Raw genomic sequence first — 16,303 nt, 5'->3', positions numbered from 1 at the left:
TGCCATTGAGTGAGTGACACTGTCCCGTCTCACCGCTGAGTGTAAGTGAGACATCGCTTTGAATCTCACTGTCACAGTGAGTGTCTCAGTGAGTGAGTGTGAGTGAGTGCCAGCGAGTGAGTGTGAGTGAGTGACGCTGTCCCCTCTCACCCAGACTACAGGCACGAGTGGGGAGACATCGCTTTGAATCTCACTGTCACAGTGAGTGTCTCAGTGAGTGAGTGTGAGTGCCAGTGAGTGAGTGTAAGTGAGTGGCACTGTCCCGTCTCACCCAGACTACACGCTCGAGTGGGGAGACATCGCTGTCCACCCCGCACGTCGCTCCGTGCAGAAGTGGCCCAAGGCTGGGGACAGCCGAATCTACGTCCCCTACAAAGTGTCCCTCGCCTTCTGTGAGTGGCCTCGCCTCCTCTTCCCCCTACTCATTACTTGTTCCACCTGTACCTTGTTCATCCTGTGACTGGAAGGTGACCAGATTGAGGGCAGAGTTCACATAAACAGAGTGGCCCTTGTCTAGAATGAAGTGCAGAGCCCAATGTAAATCAGGACGTAAATTATTCAGAGCTGTGCTCTGTGTGGATTGATTATAATCACCTGACTGGGCGTGGAGGTGGCTGTGGCAAGCTGGTGGTGAGTGGAGAGTCAGGTACAGGGTTTGACCCTGAAGAAGAAACCCAACTCGGTGTCTTAGTCTCTGTGAGATGCCGCCGAGTTACTTGAATCCGCGTGAGAATCAAGCCACATCCCCCAAGTGCTGAATGATTGATGCTCCATTGAAATAGCTGCAGCAAAATGAGCATGTTGATTGACATTTCACTAATGGTCATCTTAAGGGAGAAGGATGGAACCAGAAATCTAAAGATTAGTGGAAGAATTCTCTGAAGCTCTCTATAGGCAATACATCCACATAGCCGAGGAACCAGACCGACTCTCAGATGAAGAGGAAACACAAATCTGAGTGTCTATATACACATGGCATCATCACGCACGGATCTGTAACCAGGCCTTGAGTCATTGCCTTAAATCAGTCATGACTCGTGATACACGCATGGCACCGTGCGTGTAGGAGCCAGTGACGTGCAGCGTGTACCCAGCGTGTGTGACTGTAATGGGAATGCCGCATTGGGGCTAATGGAACAGAGGAAGTTGTGCGCACGACACGCAGAGCGACACTAGGGAGGCTCGCGTCGCCACCACGGATCGTGAAGATTCCTCGCGTTGCCAGGCGGGGGATAGTGGGGTGGAGATTTTACTCACGCAAGGACTCCGTTCCGGGCTTTATATGAAGCAGTGCCGCTCACTCAACACAACTTGATTAGACATTAGAAGGGATGGATACCAATTAGAAAGGACAGATAACGATGTTTGTTCTTTATCTGCTGTAAAATACATGTAGTGCGACCTAGCGAATGAGTGTTCAGTCAATAAGCCACAGGTAACAGATGCTATCCAGTCAAAGGCAGTGGTAACCATGATGCTACTCTAGAACAACGAGTAGATCGCAGCACCAGCAGTGGCCATGAAAGAGAAGCAGCTCTTGATGAATGGCAAGTTCAACTCAATTAAAGCAGCGCCAAGGGTTGAATGTGCGACGCCTCCTGCTGCCGACTGGAAGCGCAGGGAGAGGCGGCAGTGGCAGCCGTGAGGCCGAGGTGGCGGAGCGGCCCCCAGGCCCTCCCCATGGAAGCCCAGCGCTACCACCACTCACATTTCACCCCACCCCATGCCGTGTCCCGTGCCATACCACGGCTCCGTTGGCTGCGCTTGGCACTCAGTGTGGGCTCCTCGTGCGAGCACCGGCCCTGCCGCTCACGCCCAGCGTGTGACCTGCAGACGACGGCGATGTCAAGAAGATCGAGGAGGCGGCGCTGGAGTTTGAGAAGAAAACGTGCGTCCGGTTCATCCCTCGCTCTAACGAGGCCGACTACATCTACATCCACGCGTGGGAGGGGTGAGACTCGGATACATGGGCACGGACACGACAGAGACATGGACAAGACAGAAGCACAGACATGACAGAGACACTACAGAGATAGGGCCATTACAATAATATGGCCATTACAGAGATATGGCCATTACAGATACATGGGCACTCCAGAGACACAGACACAACAGAGACATGGACACGCTAGGGACACTATGGAGATATGGCCATTACAAAACATAGACACTATAGAGACACGGAGACAACACACACAGACATGAATACAATCACAAAGATAAATAGACAACAAAACAACACTTGCTGTTTGCCGCAGAGACTGTCAGTGATGTCATCACAGCGCGTGTCCCAGGCAAGGTGCACTTTGAGACCATGTGAAGTGTCGAAGGCTCACTGCTGGCAGGAGGTCACGGGACAGACCCAGGTGCCATGGGTTGACTGGAAGGGATATGTCTTCATTCTGCATTCACTGCAAGTCGGCGAGGGTCAACCCCAGATGGTAGTCAGTCATCAGGTCCTTGGGCATGCCCATGGGAGCATCGACTGAAGCAACCATTGCCTCATTATCAAAGCCTATGCGTCTGCAATTTACTGTACCCATAATACATGTGCAAGGATGCGATGGTGGTACTTTTGTTCATGAGGCCTTTTCTATGCACAACTTGAAAAATGTATTCCTGCAATCGCTCAATCCATTTGGCCAGCTGGCCGATGTGCAGTGAGTACTACAAGGCAGCATAGTCTGTGCACAGTGTGAATCAGCGTCCATATAGATAGGGCCAAAACTGCTGCACAAAGTGCACTACAGCCAATAGCTCTTCAGGTCACATAGTAGTGCTGTTCTTCCGAGCACAGCACATGGTAGCTATAGGCAATGACCAACTCTTGTCCTTTATAAACTTGTGATAGCATGCTTTCAAGTCTAACTTCACTTGCGTTTGTATGTAGTGTAAAGCGCAACCTTAAATCAGGGTATGCCAGGGATGGAACGTCTGTGAGATGCTAACGCAGCTGCATGAAAGCAGCTTCTTCTGCGGGACCCCATTGTAATCTCTGATTTTTTTCCGCGTGGCAAGGTGCAACGGTTTGGCAATGGACGCCACATGTTTGACAAATCGGCGGTAATAGGAAACATACCCCCAACGTCTTCTTCGTGCGCATGCTGTCTTTTGGGGATCCGTGGCTATCCCTGATTCAGTAATCACATGCCCCAGATCATGCACCGAGGACTGCAGCAGATGGCACTTTGTGGGCTTCAGTTAGAAATTTGCCTCCCTGAACCACAACAGGTGACCCAAATGCTCCTCAAACGTTCTGCAGAAAACGTGATATTTTATATAAATCAAAGCAGTCTCCCACAGAAGGCCTGTGAGCATAATTTCCATGAGGTGTTGGAAAGTGTCCTGTGCCATCTGGACACCCATAGGAAGGCTGTTAAATTCAGAGTCCCTGTGGGGTCCTGAATGTAGTTTTGGGCCTCAATGTGTTGTAAGGGTGATGTGTCGGCCATCGTTAAGCTGCTGGAAATCAACACAGAACCACATCGAACTATCAGATGTCTTCATAAGCACGACCGGCGCCCCCCCATGGGCTAGTAGATGGTGAAATAATCTTTGAAACAATAATCTTTGCAGTAATTTTTGAACACTACATTTCTTGATCCACCTGATGAACCTGGGTCTTTTCCACAGGGCTCATCCTATGTCAATTTTGACAAATAGGGGCTGTATCTTCTGTGCCGATCTGAAGCTCCACTAACGTAGAACACCGGAGGTCGTATGGATAAACACGTTGGCATTGATAATTGTTTTTTTACCCTTCTATCTGGCAACAAAACTGACACCTTTTTACAAGGAGTCATGTTTGCATAGACCACAATACCTGCAGTCATAATGCAAAAAAAAAATGCACGGAGCTGAAGCCGTTACATTTTGGTTTTGCATGGAAATTGCCTCCATCCATGAATCATCAATGTCCTTTGCGGACTGGTCAATTGCCCCCACCACGTAACAATTATCCTCTTTAGGTTCCTCGACCAGGGGCTGACATGAGCCAATATTGTCCACGCTTGTATGGTAGTCACTGTGTCGGAGGTATTTAGGACCTGCACAAAATTGCCCTTGGTTGTTCTGTACAATCGTATCTGCCACCGCTAATGAGTGGCGAATTGTGGCTACCACAGCGGGTGAATTTAACACAGCAGAAACTTCCTGAACCATGATGAGTGGAGTGTGGCATCGCAGTGATACACATGGGAGCCCTGATCTGTCCAATTATGCCCATACTTTCTCCATTTACCACCATAGAATTATAGTTAATGGGTGATAGTCAGCAATATTCTACAGAGTACAGAAAATGATGGTAGCTGTGGTGCCCATGTCGACCAAACTCCATGCCCTAATGCCTTTGTTTGTCCCCACTAGCACCAATGTTCCCGACACAGCCATGGCCACCCACCTATATAGCTTGCGCCACTGAACAATGAGCAGCGGCAGCAATGTGTAGATGATGATTCGCGATATGAGTGGGTACACAGATGGTGGTGAGAAAGAGGTGAGGCGGGGATGGTGAGGATGTGATGAAACAAGAGATGCAGCCACTTTCACATGGCATTACAGGTTTGACACATTGGTTCTCCAGAAGGCCAATTTGGAAGGGCTGTCTTCTCCGTGGAGGTGTCAGAATCATCTTAAAGATCCCCCCTAACGTTTGTTTCCCTTCTGCTAAAACGGCTCTGGCATCTCTTATATATAAAAGTCTCCGTGCGCTCGCGCTTGCGGGGGATTTGGCTCTCGGACGGTGGTGTTTAACACTGAAATAATTTGCCAGGCGGCACGCCCTAAGCCCCGTGGTGGGTATAGGCTATTCCGTTTTCCCGTCCGTAAACTTTAAAGTAGTTTAATTAACACATTTGTGCCGTTTCTATTATTCATTATTTACTTATTGCACGACATCGACTGTACCAAGTGACGCCAATTTCGTGGGGGGGGGGGGGGACGGACCCTGCCAAGTCATGCGCGTTCGCTCCAGCTCACAGGAGACATTTTCTTTTACGCGTTTTACAGTCAACACGTACACACATGACGCTGTGGATATTTCTTCACAGTGTCATGTCCTCTTCGCCCCCCCCCCCCCCAACACGATGCGTTCAGTTTATACTACAGACTCCGTACATAATAATATTTTACTGCTTACATAGCATTATTCTTGCACGGGCGGCGGATGTTGGAGAGGGGGTAGCGGCCCAGCCCCTAGCCTGGCAACGTGCCAACTCCGCGCCTCGCCAATGTAGGCCAGGACGGGGGCTACGCATCGCACAAGGCCTCAACACGCCTATGCTAAGTACAAATTTCCTTGCTTCTTACGCTAACAACTCAAGTCCTTTGTTTATTATTGTTAAACACATTAGTTGACAAACATTACAATAATGTTTGTGTGCAGATAAAAACTCAGCTTCATTGTTTACCATTATGAAACAAGTTCACAGATGTTACAATAATTCTGTTTTTGTGAAGATAACTACTCAGGTTCATTGTTTACCATTATGAAACATGTTACAATTATTATGTTTGTGTACACAAAACTCTTTTTGGATTTTTGGGTTGCTCAATTTCCCCTTTTTTTGATGCGCTTTTATAACGCTGCCACGGTCTACTGCCAGTCTGTGATTTCTGCTTATTTCTTCAATGCATTTCTATTGTTTTGATCGCTCACGTCACGCTATTTACTCATACGTAGTACTGCGATACTGATTGCTGTGCCCGTCGATGTGTGTGTGTGTGAGTCCATGTGTGTGTCTTTGAGTCCATATGTGTGTGCGTGTAGAGCCATGTGTGTCTTTCACTCCATGTGGGTGTCTTTTTCGAACGGACAACGTCAAAAGTGTTTATGTGTGTGTGTTAGTCCATGTGTGTGTGTCAGTCGATCTGTGTGCGTGTACGTCGATGTGTATGTCAGTCCATATGTGTGTGTAAGTCTATACATGTGTGTGTCACTCGATGTGTGTGTGTAAGTCAATGCGTCTGTGTGTTAGTCCATATGTGTGTTAATCCATGTCTGTGTATCTAAAGTAGATATCTGTGTGTCACAGTCCATATGTGTATGTGTGTAGGGCTATGTGTGTGTCAGTCTATGTATGTGTAAGTTCATGTGTGTGTGTCTTAGTTCATATGTGTGTGAGTACATATGTGTGTTTACGTCAATGTGTATTTTAGTCCACGTATTGCTGTGTGCAAGTCGGTGTGTGTGTGTGAGTCGCTGTATGTGTGTACGTCGATATGTGTGTGTAACTCCATGTGTGCGTATCTCAAGTACATGTCTATGTATGTGTGAGTCCATATGTGTGTGTGTCTGTAAGTCGATGTGTTTGTGTGTCTCAGTCCATGTGCCTGTGTGTTAGTCGCTGTGTGTGCATGCCTCCATGTTAGTCAGTGTAACTTCATTTATTTGCGTGTCTGTAGGTCCATGTGTGCATCTTAGTCCATGCGTGTGCTTTATTGACCTGCTCAAAGCCTATGATACCATCAGTAGGCCTGGCCTCTGGGTTGCTCTTCGTGCTTTCCGAGTCCCGAACCCACTCATCACAATCCTTAAGGACCTTCATGATGGTGAGCGGCCCCGCGTCTTAACTACGTGGCCGTGAGTCAGAGCAATTCCCTTTACACCTTGGGGTGCAACAGGAATGTCCTCTGGCTCCCACATTGGACCACGTAGTTCGTGGAGCCTTCAATGACTGTACCGGAAGAATTCCCATCTGCTACAGATACAATGGGAGGCTGATCGATGCCCGGGTGCGGTCAAGGGATGGCTCCCTATTGCTCAACCACGTTATGTATGCCGATGCTAATGGCTGCTCACTCGGAGGAGGAGTTCCAGGTGCTGCTGGTGAACCTGGAGCTTGCCACCAACAGGTGGGGCCTTACCATCAGCCCAACCAAAGCTAAGCACCTGCCTGGCTATTTTGTACCATCGGACACTCCACCCCCACAACTCCCAATTGGTGATGGGCCAGTTGTGGAGACAGTGGAGAGTTTCCCTGGGAAGTGTGCTAATGACCGGCTCCGGTTTAACAGCAGAGGTCTTACTCCGAATCAGTCGAGCTGCAGTATCTTTTCATTGGCTGCGTAACGCTGTGTGGAAGCTACCTGGTCTATCACTCCGTACGAAGCTTCAGGTGTTCTCGGCCACGGTCATTCCCTCCCTTCTCTACGCTTGCGAAACTTGGACCCCCCTAATGGAGCATCTTCGCCAGTTAGAAACATTTAGGCTGGCCTGCCTACGATCCATCCTGGCTTTAACCAGGCTGCATTGTGTGAGGAGCTCACAAATCCTTGAAAGATGTGGACAAAGTCCCATCGGTGACCTCCGGCAGGCAAGGCTGCGTTGCCTGAGTCATGTAGCCCGCATGGCCAGCCACCACATGCCTAAACAGCTTTTGTTTCGCCGGATCGAGGGGGCTAAACAGGTGCGGCACGGGCTGGAGAAGACATGGGAGTTATGTGCTACAGGAAGACTTGCGGTTGACTTGTACCAGCCGTGTCAAGATCGGCCACTGTGGAGGAGGCTCCTGAAAGACGCTACTGGCCAGTTGGAGGCAGTCACCCTCCAACAACAACGGAGGGCGGAGGAGCGACGCTCACAACAACGAGCGGAGCGCCGGGTGGCTAAAGCACAGAAAGTTGCCACAGTAGGGGCCACAGGTGCTGCATCAGCCAGTCGTTTCAGTCAGTCGAGCTGTGCCATCTGGGTTTGCCCCGTGACCTCTTGCCAGCGGGCGTTCGACACTTCACATGGCCTCAAGGTGCACATAGCCTGGCACAAGCGTTGTTGTGACGTCACCGCCACTTAGTGGCGAATGGCGGTTGTTGTTCAGTCTATGTATGTATGTGTAATGTAGTAACTCGGCGGGAGACGACTTCACGGGTAACACACTCTTTATTTTATCAAACTCGTTCACAGGTGACTAACACCTACTTCGTATCTCGGGTGACAAACACCCACTTAGTATCTCGGGTGACAAACACCCACTTAGTATCTCGGGTGACAAACACCCACTTAGCTACTTGGCGACTAACGCCCACTGAGCTACTCGGATGACCAACATCCACTTAGTATCTCGGGTGACAAACACCCACTTAGCTACTCGGCGACTAACGCCACTGAGCTACTCGGATGACCAACATCCACTTAGCTACTCGGCGACTAACGCCACTGAGCTACTCGGGACACTCCCTGCCCGGGGTATCCGTCTCGACTGTGGGTCCCCAGCCCGACCCACGGGGGCGTCGGACCCCGGGTCCCACAGCCTCGCCTCCGAGCCACACAGGGCCCCGGTCCCCACAAGGACGGCGGGACTAGGGGTCTCGGGGCACTAGGTCTTCAGCTCCGTCTTCGGGTCTTCAACTGGGTAACTCTCCCCGAGTGCTCTCGCGCGTCCCCCTTTATACCCCACCTGCGGACGTCGCTGCAAGCACCCACTTATTCGACCAATCGCCGGGCGCTGGCTACGATCCTGTTTTCCCACGTCTCATCGTGCCTCACCACCCACGCCGCGCCGCCCCGTCATCTGTCACTCCCGGCGCGCGCGTCCACACCACGCCCACAACGCGTGCCCAACCCCGCACCCCGCGCCGCCCCGTGATCCATCACTGTCACAGTCGGCGCACGTCAACACCACCACTACATCACCCCCTACCACATAGCTCGCAGCCGACCCGGCTGCTATAAAAATATACAAACCGCCCTGTGTGCCCCGTAACACAACACAACAACAAGAACAACTAACGTAACAACACAACACGACGCGAACACTACCATCCGCAACCATCAACCAGTGCCACCGCGACAATAGAACAATATATACAAACCGGCGAGTGACAATAGCAATGTGTATGCAAAAAGGAAAATAAATGGAAATTTTTTTTTTTTCTTTCGACTCGTGCAGTGTCCCCTTCTTTTTCCGAGCGTCCCTACAACGGGACATTACCCCGGCAGAGGGGAACACCGGGCGAGCTCGGTGTAGAGAAAAAAAACGTCTTCATGAAAATTGTTGAGCCCTAGCCCGAGTCCGCCTTGCCGGTCCGTCGTACGGCACCAGACGCGGTTGAACGTCCGGTGGTGCCGGCGGTTCAGGAAGACATCGGCCAGGCATCGAGGACCCGTGCGTGCCCCGGGGTTCAGGCTCTCGACGGTCAGCAGCCGTCAAGCCCGAGGCACCTGGGGGTGGGTCAGGTGGAGACACGTGAGGATCAGCCTGCGACACCTCCCTCCCCGAGTCGACGGTCACATCACACGCCCGGTCGTCACGGCACAGAACGGGGTCACACGGTGCCGCATAGGGCTTCAGTCGGGAGGGGTGCACGTACCAACGGCGTTTCCCCCATTTAATCTGTATACTCTGGGGTCGTGCAACCCGCACAATTTCCACCGGTCCCCTCCAAGGTCTCAACAACTTGGGGGACGTAGCCAACGGTGCATGTGGACAATGCAGCCAGGCCTTATCGCCTGGTTTCCAATCATGCGTATGCACCCTCCGCTCATGCAATTTCTCGTTCGCAATTTGCCGCGACCGCGAATTCAACCTTGCCGCCTCCCGCGCTTCAGTCAATTTGGCGATATTAAATTTGATGTGGTCTGCCAATTTAGATTTTGCACGTGGCTGGGAAATCCCCAGTTGGACGTCCATGGCCGGATCGGCCTCCCGCCCATACATAAGAAAAAATGGGGAAAACCCCGTCGCCGCATGAGGGGCCATTCGATAGGCCGCGAGTACCCCCGGCACCTGTAAGTCCCAATCAACCTGATCGTCGCAGACCTGTTGGCACAACATAGACGTAATCGTCCTGTTCAGACGCTCAACCATCCCGTCAGTCTGCGGGTGGTAGGGGGAAGTACGCACTTTCTTTGTACCCAACAGGTCGCACACCTCGCGCAACAAAACGCTCGAAAAATTCTTTCCTTGATCCGTCAGCAAGCGTTCGGGGGCGCCCTTGTCCAAAACATAACCCTGGACAAAGGCGTCCGCCACCGCCGCAGCCGACTGGTTGGCGAGCGGCCATGCCATAGGCCATCGGGTGAAGTATTCCACGCCAACCAGCAGGAACCTATTTCCCCTTGGTGTAGCCGGAAAGGGCCCCAAGATGTCCAACGCTACCAATTCGTTTATACGCGAAACCTGAATGGATTGCAGCGGTGGATTAGCTGCCAATGGTGGCGGTTTCCTTTTGGCGCACCCTACGCATCCCTTAAGAATATTCGCCACGTCGTTACCCATCCCCGGCCAATAATAGTCTCGCTGGATTAGGGCGAGCGTTTTGTGAAAACCCAGATGCATGAGCCGTTCATGAGCTGCCAGAACAACCCTACCCCGCATAGCAACAGGCACAACGAGCACGTGACGCCGGGACATGTTGTCCCACTTCATCAAAAGGCCCTGTCTGCACACCCAGGAACCGACCCGCGCCTCCCCTACCTCGGGAGCGCCAACTTTCCGACGTAGCGTAAGTAGGGAGCTGTCGGACATCTGGAGGCGGCCCCACTCAATGAGGGGCAACGACAACAGCGAATCCCTCCCCGTGGGGGCGTCCTCTCCCGGGGTGTCAGTGGCGGCGAGCGCAACTCCCGGGGTGCCGGCGACCGGGGGTTTGCACCGCGCCGATCCCAACAAACATGTGCAGTCCGTGCACGGAGGCAACCGCGACAAGGCGTCCGCATTTGAGTGTCGCAACCCCTTGCGGTAAATCGTCGTGAATTGGTAGTCTTGAAGGACCTCCAACCATCGGGACAATTGGCCCGATGGCTGTGCCACGCGCATAGCGTATTGTAGAGCCGCATGGTCCGTACGGACCGTAAAATGACGGCCGTAAAGATACGGCCTGAATTGCTGTGTAAAAAACACAATGGCTAACAATTCACGACGAGTTACGCAATAGCGTTGTTCGGCGGGGGAAAGAACTCTACTACCGTAGGCGACCACCCGTTCAACCCCCCCGACCACCTGTGAGAGCACCCCCCCGATACCCGTATTGCTGGCGTCTGTGTCAAGCAAAAACGGTTGTGTGAAATCGGGGTAACACAAGGGGGGAGCCTGCACCAAGGCGTCACGGAGGGAGCAGAACGCAGCCTCCTCTTCCGCCCCCCAGTGAAACCTCACACCCTTAGCCGTCAAAGCGTGCAGGGGCCTGGCTATGGTGGCAAATTGCTTGACAAAACGACGGTAATAGGAGGCGAAACCAATGAAACTACGAACCTCCGTGACCGAGGTTGGCGTTGGCCATGAGCTGACGCAATGCGTCTTAGCAGGGTCCGTCGAAATCCCTGAACGACTCACGATATGGCCCAAATACCTGACCGATTCCCGAAGCAGAAAACATTTAGCCGGTTTAAATTTAAGCTTAGCGGAACGCATCCTGAGGAACACCGCTCTCAGTCGCTGGAGGTGCTCCTCGAAAGTCCGACTAAAGACGATGATATCGTCGAGATAAATCAAACAGGTATCCCATTGGAGGCCCGACAAAACCAATTCCATGAGTCTCTGGAACGTGGCGGGAGCGGAATGTAAGCCCATGGGCAAACGGTTGAATTCAAATAGGCCTCCAGGTGTCCGGAAAGCAGTTTTAGGTTTAGACTCGTTATCGAGTGGCAATTGCCAAAATCCAGAAAGCAGATCGAGTGTGGAAAAAAACTGCGCTCCCGCCAAGGCATCCAGCGACTCATCCATCCTGGGGAGCGGATACGCATCCGCCATCGAGATTTTGTTTAAGCGGCGGAAATCGACACAAAACCGCAAGGACCCGTCCTGTTTCTTTACTAGGACAATAGGAGCACCCCAAGGACTAGAAGAGGGCGAAATGATATCGGCCGCCAACATATCATTAACCGCCGATTGCACATGTTCCTTCTCGGCTGGGCTGAGCCGGAAGGGATTCTGACGAATAGGGGCCGCGTCCCCTGTAGCTATGTGGTGGCGCAACAGGTCAGTGCAGCCGATATCGTACTTATGTTTGCTGAACACGTCAGCAAACTCGATTAGCAAACCCCTCAATGCTCCCAATTGCACCGCGGACAAGTTAGCAGAACCGGCACACAACGAGTCCAACCACTCAGTCCCCTCATCACTTGGAGGATGCGACTTAACAGTGAAATCTGCTTGAGCCACGAGCCGTTCCTCAACGGGTAGCGGCGCGGCGTGAGCCAGCACCGTTCCCTGCGCAATTACGGCCGGCCGCGACCCCGTATTCAGGACCATTACGAACGGCTCACTGTCCCCTCTCACCATGGTTTGAGCAACCGCTAAGTCGAGGCCCCTACTGGCTCTGTTAGACGGCCCCAACAGCACCCCCTGTGCCTCCGCACCCACCTCGAGTGGCTTCCTTAACCGAAGGGGTACTAACATTTGCGATCCCGGGGGCACCCGTACAGTGTGAGTCGCCAGCGCCTGCACCGTCGCACAAACCGTGCGCATTTTGGTAGGGCTCGACAAGAACGCAACCCGCCGACCTGACGGAAGCTCTATGCAGGCCTGATCTATAAGAATTTTGATGGGCATTTTGGACAAAAAGTCCGTACCTAGCAAACAGGGAACGGCCAGCGATGATGATACAAAAATAGGGCCCGCCAATTTGATGTCACCAATGCAAATAGTCGCCCGAATCTGACCGATGATCCCCAGGGATCCCCCATTCGCCGCATAAAATGGCACGTCTACTGGCAGAAGGGGTCTACTTTGGACGGGAAGAATGTTATAAATAAGGTCCGAGATGATGGTGGCCGACGCACCCGTGTCAACAAGCACCCGGACCTCAACCCCGTCAATGAACCCCGTTACCACGGACGACCCGGCCGACGCAGCCACGATCCTGTGGGCCAATTCGGACCACTCGACTGCTTGCGGGCCGCGTACGGACCCCCCTCGCCGACATGAACCCCCGGCACCCAGCCGCGAACCCCCCACCGCGAAGCGGCGACCCGAATGTGCCGTGTTTGTGGACCGAACGTGTGAGGTGCCGCGACTTGCCGGGTTTTGTTGGGATGACTTGTGGCCCTGGTCGTCGTCCCGACGTGGTCCTGTGGCGCGCTGACGCGGGGCCCGGCACCCGGCTGCGACGTGACCCCGAAGGCCGCAGTTGTAGCAGACGACGGACGTCGTAGGTTTCGGTTGCTCCAGCTTGCGGGGCGAACGTGTGGGCGAACGACCTCCCGTTCTCCACTCCCCCGGACGCGATGCAGCGAAGGCCTGCTCCTGCACCGCAGCTGGCTGAGGTTCGGCGATCGTGGCGGCCAGTGCCGCGTTCCCCGCCCATTTGCAGACGACCCCCGGCTTGCGTTTGAGGACCTCGTACGCGTGGATGCTCGTGGCGATCGCCAGGGAGCAGATATCCATCTCGTCCGCCACGTTGATGGGGACCCCCAACTCGTGGGCCAACACCAGCAGCTGCTCCGTCACCATGGCGTCCTTCCCCTCCTTATCCATGCGGGGAAAAGCTGCGTCCGCCAAGGCGAGTAGTGCCGTGCGATAGGCGAGCGTCGTTTCTCCAGCCACCTTCCGCCGATCGTAGAACTGGTGGCGACACGTGGAGGGCGGCCCGAACACCTTCGCCATCAGGTGTAGTGCGGCCTGGAGCGTAGAGCGGGACGACCTTGCAGCAGATGTGAAGGCTGCAAGCGCGTCGTCGTCAAGCATCGCTGGCAACGCACGCAGGGCGGTGGTGTCGGACCACCCCGACATCTCCTGATGAGCGAGGAACCTTCGTTGGAAGGCTCCCCAGTCGCCCCCATCCGCCTTGAACGCCGACAGCGCGGGCAATCTTTGCTGGAGGACCCGATCGTCGTCGACGTCGGAGAGATTTTCCCGCGCTCCGCTGTAGTTGTGTAAAATGTCGGCTCGGTTGTCAGGCGCAAAATGGAGGGCTCCGGCGCGCGCTGATGACGTGGGCTGCGCTGCGCGGAGGTGTCCGGCCACGTGGCGTCCGTCTTTCCCGCCAATCGGTGGCGGCCCCCCAAAAACGGCGGCAACTTCCAGACTTTTGGCGCGAAGCGCCTTTTGGCGGGAATCCTCCAACGTCGCTTCCTCCACGACCCCCGCAGCCGTTTTTCCGCTCGCCGGAACGGAGATGTCGGCCAAGACAGCGGCGGCGGCGAGTAGCAACTCCGCCAACCGGGAGTGCGCGTCCTGGAGGCTGGTGTCGGAGGCAAGCGGAGCGTCGGCCATCACCGCGAAGTGCTGCATCGGCGGCAACTCCTCGTCCTCTACTCCCGAGGTCGGTGTCCCCGGTACGCCGTCGTCGTCCCGACCTCGCTCGTGGGTACGGGTAGTCTTCCTCGTGTCCATACTTCTTGAAGACAGGTTTACTTCTGACGCCAGTTGTAATGTAGTAACTCGGCGGGAGACGACTTCACGGGTAACACACTCTTTATTTTATCAAACTCGTTCACAGGTGACTAACACCTACTTCGTATCTCGGGTGACAAACACCCACTTAGTATCTCGGGTGACAAACACCCACTTAGTATCTCGGGTGACAAACACCCACTTAGCTACTTGGCGACTAACGCCCACTGAGCTACTCGGATGACCAACATCCACTTAGTATCTCGGGTGACAAACACCCACTTAGCTACTCGGCGACTAACGCCACTGAGCTACTCGGATGACCAACATCCACTTAGCTACTCGGCGACTAACGCCACTGAGCTACTCGGGACACTCCCTGCCCGGGGTATCCGTCTCGACTGTGGGTCCCCAGCCCGACCCACGGGGGCGTCGGACCCCGGGTCCCACAGCCTCGCCTCCGAGCCACACAGGGCCCCGGTCCCCACAAGGACGGCGGGACTAGGGGTCTCGGGGCACTAGGTCTTCAGCTCCGTCTTCGGGTCTTCAACTGGGTAACTCTCCCCGAGTGCTCTCGCGCGTCCCCCTTTATACCCCACCTGCGGACGTCGCTGCGAGCACCCACTTATTCGACCAATCGCCGGGCGCTGGCTACGATCCTGTTTTCCCACGTCTCATCGTGCCTCACCACCCACGCCGCGCCGCCCCGTCATCTGTCACTCCCGGCGCGCGCGTCCACACCACGCCCACAACGCGTGCCCAACCCCGCACCCCGCGCCGCCCCGTGATCCATCACTGTCACAGTCGGCGCACGTCAACACCACCACTACATATGTGAGAGTCCATTTGTGCGTGTAACTCTATTTTTGTGTATCAATGGATTTGCGTGTGTAACTATATGTGTCTGCCTTTTTCGCCCAGGCAACGCCGGGTACTCACCGCTAGTTGGTTATATGTGGGTTAAGCCATGTTTGAGACAGGTATAAAATATCAGGGCAGTAATGATTAAGCTCAGTTCTGATTAAGCTCAGTTCTGAATAGTTCAAATTTAGCCATTAGACCTCTGATATTAACGTGTAAAATGCCAAATCCTTGCATGTTGTTAAAATCCATGGCGCTACACGCTAATGATGGTTGGGAAGTATCGTTCATGGGTCTAGGGTTTGCTTCAACACCTGACATCTCTGCTATCTATCTATAGTAATCTAATTATTTGGTGATGCTGCTTTAGTAGTGTTGCACAAGCAGAACATTATAATGAAACACATGCGTCTGCCTTATAATCAAACATATATATAGGTTGCGTTTTGAGTAATGGCTCTTTTTCCTTGCACATGAGTACAGTGATATGATTTTGAATAAACCTATAATTCGCCTAGTTGTTCGTAGGCTTTTCAAAAAAAAATAATTATTGAAGAAACCTGTCGATAACTCTTGGTTGTGTCTCGTAAGCATCATATGAAGTGGCGTCTGCGCCGTGTGATGTAAAATAGGTTTAATTTATATTTACAGACCTTTAAAATGTTACCCGTTTAACCAATTTTTGTTTATTCTTCTGCTATAGCCAAATATTAAAAACAGATTTTATTTTGTTCAAGACCAATTACAACTGTGAAATTTGGTGTGCTTCTAGTTAATGTTTGATGAACATATTAGTGTGAAAGATAATGCCAAAGGAAACAGTTTTACTAAGGATAGTGTGGATATTGTTGATGTAGGTGAGATGATGTATAACTTTGATGTGTGCACTCTTGGAGGACTGGTCAGTGAGAACATGGATTTCAAATGGGCGTGTTTGCAAGATTATGGTGACATGGTTGTACAGATGTGAGAGTGACAGTGTTTGAAGACATGACTGGATAAGTGAGATTAAAGATATTTGATAGTGAGATTGGTAATATTATTATGACAGTGGGTGTGTGATAATGATTTAGGTATGATTATTGATCACATTATTTATGTGGTGATGATCATATACATTTATACAGGATTCTCTCAGAGTTTCAAGACATTCAGGAGGGTTCTGCACTGTG

At 52.7% G+C, this 16,303-nt stretch overlaps 1 protein-coding gene across 2 annotated transcripts in view; it reads left to right on the top strand.

The window, feature by feature from the left end:
- The window catches only part of LOC144736793 (uncharacterized), an 870,278-nt gene that overhangs the window by 574,112 nt on the left and 279,863 nt on the right, over positions 1-16,303 (top strand). For both annotated transcript variants that reach the window (XM_078619432.1, XM_078619441.1), the window contains 2 exons: positions 276-392; positions 1,834-1,951. In XM_078619432.1, the coding sequence (XP_078475558.1) occupies positions 276-392; positions 1,834-1,951 (235 nt within the window). The remainder of the gene's footprint in view (positions 1-275; positions 393-1,833; positions 1,952-16,303) is intronic.

The sequence above is a fragment of the Lampetra planeri genome, chromosome 3, assembly GCF_965212315.1.
Source record: "Lampetra planeri chromosome 3, kcLamPlan1.2.h2, whole genome shotgun sequence".
NCBI lineage: Eukaryota > Metazoa > Chordata > Hyperoartia > Petromyzontiformes > Petromyzontidae > Lampetra > Lampetra planeri.
Note: the sequence above shows the minus strand (reverse complement) of the source record. Positions and strands in the feature narration are given on the sequence as shown.